This window comes from Oreochromis niloticus, unplaced genomic scaffold (genome assembly GCF_001858045.2).
Source record: "Oreochromis niloticus isolate F11D_XX unplaced genomic scaffold, O_niloticus_UMD_NMBU tig00002260_pilon, whole genome shotgun sequence".
Lineage (NCBI taxonomy): Eukaryota > Metazoa > Chordata > Actinopteri > Cichliformes > Cichlidae > Oreochromis > Oreochromis niloticus.
In genome coordinates this window covers 17,083-24,356 of record NW_020327608.1, presented here as the reverse complement: position 1 = coordinate 24,356, position 7,274 = coordinate 17,083, and the positions used below count along the sequence as shown (strand labels likewise).

Genomic DNA, 7,274 nt, shown 5'->3' with positions numbered 1-7,274 from the left:
CAGTGGACCCAGTGCCTTGTTCAAGGACTCTAGCAATGCCACGTCTTGCCAGCTTGGCACCAGATGTCTTGTCTAAGTCAAATAGCAAAAAGAAAGGGGGAAAAAAAGGTTACTTTCATGAGATGGTGAATCTAGGCTGCAAACATAATCAGAATCCACAATGAAAAGAATCAGTGTACAATGTCCAGTGGCTATGTCTCACCTTCTTGTCTGCAAGGAGAACCTGTGAAAGAGCTTTCTCCTGCTCCAGGAACCTGTCTATCATCATCTGCCGTGAGCCCCATCTTGTAGGGCTTTCATGGATGAGCTGATGAGGAGGCAAGCCCAGCACCGCTTGCGCCTTGGCCAATTCACGTTTTTTCTTCCATGACTTGGAGAAGGCACTCACCACCTTTTTACACACTCCAACTGCTCGTTCCACAGCCTGTTTTGTAGATACTGGTGTGAGAGCTTTCAGAGCATTCTGTTGAAATAAAACAAAAAAGTATGTTATAACGTATTTTGACAGCAACTTTATTTTTTTATCGTAATGTATCACTTAAATTACTTATGAATTGATTGAATAATTAGATACTGTGAGCAGCTAGTATCACAATTCATTCTTTACTGTGACAGGCAAAAAATAAAATATAAATAAAACTTGTTCAATAATGTTTTGTACATGGGCTGATCTAATTTAGATTTACTAATATTTTTGTTGCTACTATATTACTCTCAACACAATATTACACTAAGCCATTTTTAGATTGTTTTACACTAACCAATGGCTAGCTGTAGGCGGTGACCAAAGCATTGTAGCCGTTCCCACTGGTTCAGTTCCATTGCAGAGATGTTGTTAGTGGCGTTATCCGTGGTGACACAGACAAGGTGGCATTCTTGCAATCCCCATGACTCCAGTGTATCTCTCAGACCTAGACACATCAATTCTTAATTAGGAGTGACTCAGAATTACTACAGCCAGAACAGTAGCTGAAAATATTTGTTTTACTAACATGCATATCATATATGTTAGTAAACTAGTGTGTGTGTGTGTGTACATATATATATTAGTACTACATGCACGTATATATGCACATAATGTACTTTATGCACGGTTAAATATGTAGCAATGGCAGACTCATACCTTGGGCTAACATGCCTCCAGTGTGGTCTTCTGGAAAGTACGCAGTCTGTAAACAGCGAGCGCAGAGGGTCCAGTCTTTGTTGATGAAATGGATGGTTACGCTCATGTAGGGCTGCGTATCTCTGCTCGTCCATAGGTCGGTAGTCAAGGCATAATGCATGACACTGCAAACATCCTTCTCTACTTTGGCCCGGCATGCGTCATATAAGCGAGGCAACTCAACTTTACTGAAGTGCTTACGACCGGGCATGACGTACCTCGGATCAAGGACTTTGACGAGGTCACGAAAGCTGTCCTTCTCAACTACGTAAACAGGGGCCATGCCTTTACAAATGTAACGCGAGATGGCTTCTGTGATTTGTTTATGGCGCTGGGACGTTTTCTCATACGGCGTCCCTTGTGCGAAAGACTGCTGTATCTTCGGCTGGCTATAGTTTTTCTTTTCCCAAATTGCTCCCGTTGTTCCACAGCTTGGTTTAGCTCGGATTTTCTGGATTCTTGAGTATTCTTTTTCGTGGGCCTTCTGTAGGTGATAGAAGAGATTTGTTGTGTTGCCATCGGGCGCGGGAATAGTTTTATAGCATAGCTTGCAAATGGGCGTCTTCTGCTCTGTGTCAGTGCTGTTGAACCCAAAATGTAACCAAATCACAGATGTACCCCCTCTTTTCGGTAAAAGTGCTTCTTCTTGGGCTGCCTGTGTAGCTGTCTCTGTCTGTTGCATGTCCGGGCATGAAACTGCAACCTGTCGCGTGTCCATCGTTTTGAGCATGTCGCAAATCCGGGTGCACGTAAAGCAGCACCATGTCGCAAAACCACGAGACGGAGTTTCTTTGTGGATATTTCTTTGCCGAAAAATATCATTTTTTTATACTTCATTTTCTCTTGCATAAAGTTAGAGTATGAATAGTGACAAAACAACATTAATATATTTGCCCCCAGGCTATTTAATGATATTTTTTATGTATTAATTTTTAAAATTAGGTTAGAAACGATAGAAGACAAATGGCACGATAGACACTTTTCTATCGTCCACACGATATATATCGTCATATCGCCCAGCACTAGTTCTGAGTCAAACAAACACAAATAGTTTGGGATTTTTACCTGACCTGCGTCTTATTTGTCAAAAACCTAAATGACTTGGTAAACTTTGAATGATGCAGTGTGTCATCTGGAAGTACGGATTAGGTTTGGATGTGCACAAACATGAAATGCTGACAGGACCCGTCAGGATCACAGCGGTTTTTTTGAAGAGAGATGAGAGAAAAAATACATCACAGTACCTCCGGCCATGCTTGTTCTGGCTATTGTGATGTTAGGGTTAGGGATGTGTTCACTGTTTTCTAATGAAGTGTGTAAATCTTTAATAATGTTTATTTGCTTGGGTATTTTAGGAGTGTTTTTCTAAACATGGAGAAAAAAGATGGAAGAAACCGATCTGAATTTCCCGTCTCCTGCCTCCGATGATCACTGTGACCTCAGAGGGCAACTGGTCTGCAAAGCTGGAACTGGAGTGAGGGAGAGAGGAGTCATCATCCAGCCTGAAAGAAAACATCCGGGTAAAGTGATGTGGATCAGTGGATAAATTACTATGTATGTTTACTATTTTATCTCTACTATGTACAGCACTTTGGCTCAACCCGTGTTGTTTTTAAATGTGCTTATGAATAAATTTTGATTTGATTTTTGATTTGACACTGTAATGAGTACAGTTTAGAAATAAATACTGTAATGAATAGTGTTTATAAATAAGTACAGTGCAAGTGTTCATGAGTGTTAACAGCACAGTTAACCTTCAATCAGGGTGGAGGTAGGGCATGTTTGACAGCCTGTGGGTAAAAGCTTCTATTGAGTCTGATTATCTTTGACCTGATGGATCTGTAGCGTTTACCAGAGGGAAGGGGGGAAAACGTGAGTGTCCAGGGTGCGAGGGGTCCTTGATGATGATACTGGCTTTCCGCTACAGTTGAACCAGAGTGTGCAGCCGTAGGTCAGAAGAACATATGAGACACTTTGACTGTTCAATGCAGTGTGGAGCCTAACAAAGATCTGTTTTGTGTCCCAGCTGATCAGCAGGAGGAGAAAAGTCTGAGGGAGCAGCAGAGGAACATTTTCAGCCGTTTGCACTCAGCTCAGCTACTACAGAGAAAATGATGAGCTCAACACAGAAGGTGAGGAAAAAATACCACTGTTTCACCAAATGGATTGAATTGAATTTATCTACATATACACATACATATATATATATATATATACACATACACACACACACACACACACACACACAAAGTACACATTGAAAGCACCACAAACGGTAGCCTGATATCAGACAGAACTGTCACATAATATTAAACAGAAGCTGTCAGCTGAGCTCTGTAGAGTGGGCAGTTATAATGAAGCACTTTATTTGTAAGTTCAAGTTACTCTTCATGTTTTTGGCCAGCAGATGTCACCAAGAGGACGGTGTTGAAATGCTTTGAGTAACGAACCCTTTTTCAATAACAATAATAATAATAATGCTTTATTTAAAAGGAACAGTGCAGTTTAACATAGTCCAAGTATAAAACATAAAACTGATGTACTGCACATGAGTTTATAGCTATTGCTAATTTCCAACCATTGTCCCTTGTTGTGCTTACATTGCTTATAATACAAGCTTCAGTGTTTCAGAAAGCTTCATTTGGCCATCACTGATATCAATAAAATCCGTAAACTCTCTCCATACTCTTTTACGTCCATGCTACAGAGGTAGCCCCTCGTTTAGGAGTAAGGTCCTCGATTTGTTTTGACTGGTCCTTTTGTTTGAAGCTACTTTTTCTCCCTGTGAAATACAGCAGCTGGACCTTTAGCTAGCAACACACTGTTAGACAAACTGCACACATACATTTTGTGTGCTTTCCAATTTTTGTTGAGCTGATAAAAATGCTGCATTTGAAATTAGCTGCCACTTAAAAACTATTACTCCATTTATGCTCGCTCGTCTGTCTGTGTGGCTAGATGCTGAAGTACTGTGACAGCAACGTATGAGCGCTGCAGTCATTCCAGTGTTGTGCCGAAAAAAACCCACTGGCCCACTTTAACCCCTGACTATGGCCCACAGTTTTCTTTCTTTCATTTTCATGTGTCATACTCTGGTGATTAATACACCATCTGGATTGCCTTTCATGTGTTACTGTTTAAGCTCAAATCAGTTAGTCGTTTGATGCCTGCAGTGATGAAATAACTCCTCTCAAAGGCCTTACACCAAGCCTATTCAAATGGCGGCCCGCGGGCCACATGCGGCCCAGAAGCAACCTGCGAGTGGCCCTGCCTGTGGTCCTGGCAGAAACACAAAGAAAATGCAAAAAATTAATAAATTAATAAATTAAAAAAGCTAAAAAAAATTAAAAATTCCTACAGCGTAGTGTAGACTGTGAATGCAACACTCCTAGTAGCCTAGCAATATTTAACCCACAATGCACCGTGATGTAAACATACTAAACTATCATCGTAATATATGATGCGACAACAGCATGTTTTTCTCAGTCCAAAAGTTGACAATGAAAACCGTCGGTTTAACCCTGCCTGGACTGACAAATACTTATTCATTTTACCGCCAAATCCAAATGCCAAACCTACGTGTTTAATTTGCAGTGAGTGTGTTGCGGTACTTACGAAGGCACCACAATGACAAACACCCGACTTCCTACACAAACTTTCCAGAGCAATCTCAGGAGAGGGCTGCAAAAGTACAGTTTAATTGCGAGTTTAATAATCTTACAACCGGAGTTGTACTACCATGGTGAGGGTCCTGTACAGCCCAAGAGAGAGCTGCAGCAGCTTCCCTTCGTGTTTGCTGGATCTTGGCGAAGAAGAAAAGGCCTTTCACAGATTCTGAAACAGTGAAATACTGCATGCTAGCCGTGGTCGATGCGGTGACAAGTGACGAAAAAATTAAAGTAAGTGTGACATCTGCTATTAAAAACGTACCCCTGTCAGACAGTTCAAATATTCGTAGAGTTGAAGTTCTGGCGTCAGACGAGTTTGAAATGCTGTTAGATGACCTGAAGAAAACTGATGTAATGTCTATAGCAGAAGGTGGGTTCACAGACAGAACTGATAATGCACAGTTGTGCATATATGTCCCTTTTTGGATGGCAGATTGCTCGGCTTACTACCGTTAGAGCGACACACAGCTGGCGAAATAATGTTTGAGAAGATTTCAGCTCTTTTTGAGGAAAATGGTCTGGATATGAAGCGTGTCTGTATACTTGTGACGGATGGGGCTCCATCCATGGCAGGAAAAGTGAGTGGTCAGCAAAATATTTCTTTTAATTTGAAAGGGAATTATCAAAATGTCAAAAAAAAATTTTTTGTTATTGTTACAAATGTGCAAAAAAAATAGTTTGGTTATAGCTCCCTTTTTTTAAATGGACCTTTTGGTGTGCATTTGTGAGAGGTCACCAGAATTACAGGGGAAAAAAGAATAAAAAATTACTTGTTTTTCAATACAGTTGTGTGGGTTTGAAATTGATCATGATCTGCTGCTTACTGGCTGCAAAAAATATCTGGCCCAGATAAATTCCTCGGTTTGAAAATTTGGCCCAACTAACTTTTTAGTTGAATAGCCATGCCTTACACCAAAAGTAACACATCTGTTTTGAAAATGTAAGGAGTATAAAGTACAGATTATTTTTTTAATGTCGGGAGTAAAAGTTAAAAAAAACAACAACCTTAGTTTACAAACAGACTCTGACATTTTCCTTCACTGAACCAAGCTTGCCACTATTACACTGGATTTATTATCATTGAATAAACTAGCAAATTATAGAAATATATGATAGGAAACAGGAGAAAGAAATATAAGAGAGTATAGACCTGGTAAACATGTATTACTATTCTGAGTGTGTTAGCATGCTAGCATTAATATTTGTGTACAAGCAGGAGGGATGGGCAGGATTTTAGAGTGTTTGGTGCCACACTCCACCTTCAGGTTTAAAATTAGTGTTAATGGAGGGACTTTGAAGGTTCAGTTTGTTCAGCGACTGCATTTCACTCACTGCCTGCGTTTGTATCTCTGTCGCTGCAGGACCAACACAGACCGAAAAGTCAGCGCTCTCAGGAGGCCGACAAACCTCACAGAAGAAAGAGAGAGAAAAACTACAGCTGTGACGAGTGTGGGAAGGATTTTTCTCGCAAAGCTTCACTAACAACGCTTCAAGTCATGCACACTGGAGAGAGACCGTTCAGCTGTGACTTGTGTGGAAAGTCTTTTCCCTGGGATAGTTGCCTAAGAAAACACCAACTCTTCCACAGAGGAGTTAAAGCATACAGCTGTGATCAGTGTGACAGAGCTTTTGATTGCAGTTGCAGCTTACAGAGGCATCTGGTTACCCACTCTGGAACTCAGGCATAGAGCTGTGACATTTGTGGAAAAACTTTCAGTCGGCGAGACAGCCGAAATAGACACCTACGCATTCACACCAGACATGTTGTGTACTGGTGTGATCAGCGTGGCAAACGGTTTGTAACAGATGTACAGTTACAAAGCCACATGTTTACCCACACTGAGGAGAAACCTTATAAATGTGACCTGTGTGAGAAGACTTTTAAATCTCCACGTTACCTGAGACAACACCAACAGATCCACACCAGAAAGAGACTCTACAAGTGCAGTTACTGTGAGGTGTGTATGTTTATTTTTATCTTATAATTTTAGCCTGACTGTTTGGGAAAACTCAGCTCATTAAATTGTTTTAACATGTTGGAAATTCTACTGGATGGAAAAGCAGCTCTGAGTGATTATTCAGATCTTAATTTCACTTATGATTTTTGCTTACACAGTCATGAAAAACTAAAATTGCTGTAATTTAGTCTTCAGGGAGTTTTGTGGTATATCATGGTTTTGTTGTTATTTCAGCATAAATGAGCTTTGGTTTACAGCGACTCATTCCTCTGTCAGGTGTACATGGAATACAATAAAACACAAAATAAGTACAAAACCAAACCATTCAGTAATCTTCTCTTATGTTAACAAAGTTGTATCGTTACATATTGGCATTGTAGTACTTTAGCTGTAGTATCATTGCTTCCTTGTAGCTCACGTACTTTTAGACATTAGTGTTAAAATACTCATTTAATATTATAATTGCAGTGTCATGGGGGTAGTAGT

The 7,274-nt window shown here is 40.3% G+C and overlaps 1 protein-coding gene and 1 long non-coding RNA gene across 5 annotated transcripts; one reads left to right on the top strand and one right to left on the bottom strand.

Annotated features, from left to right (window-relative positions):
* Positions 1-658: 658 nt before the first annotated feature.
* LOC109200504 (zinc finger BED domain-containing protein 1-like) lies at positions 659-1,892 on the bottom strand. The gene is made up of 2 exons (XM_019356094.2): positions 1,124-1,892; positions 659-911 (listed from the first exon to the last, which is right to left on the bottom strand). The coding sequence occupies exons 1-2, from the start codon at positions 1,890-1,892 to the stop codon at positions 757-759; spliced, it is 924 nt and encodes a 307-aa protein (XP_019211639.1). The 3' UTR covers positions 659-756.
* Positions 1,893-2,283: 391 nt separating this feature from the next.
* Positions 2,284-6,727, top strand: LOC112845005 (uncharacterized). Of its 4 annotated transcripts, none has more exons than XR_003217777.1 (3): positions 2,284-2,682; positions 3,189-3,294; positions 6,192-6,727. It is a non-coding gene; the product is annotated as an uncharacterized LOC112845005 (long non-coding RNA). The 4 variants fall into 4 exon arrangements; XR_003217779.1 differs by having other exon boundaries at positions 2,652-2,716; XR_003217778.1 differs by lacking the exon at positions 2,284-2,682 and adding an exon at positions 2,788-3,109.
* The last annotated feature ends 547 nt before the right edge of the window (positions 6,728-7,274 follow it).

What these genes read in the sequence shown, in the direction of transcription:
- LOC109200504 (XM_019356094.2), bottom strand. Translation starts at nt 1,892, where the DNA reads ATGCTCAAAACGATGGACACGCGACAGGTTGCAGTTTCATGCCCGGAC. An exon ending in TGGAGGCATGTTAGCCCAAG is followed by an intron (nt 912 to 1,123) that starts GTATGAGTCTGC and finishes TGATGTGTCTAG; the next exon opens with GTCTGAGAGATACACTGGAG.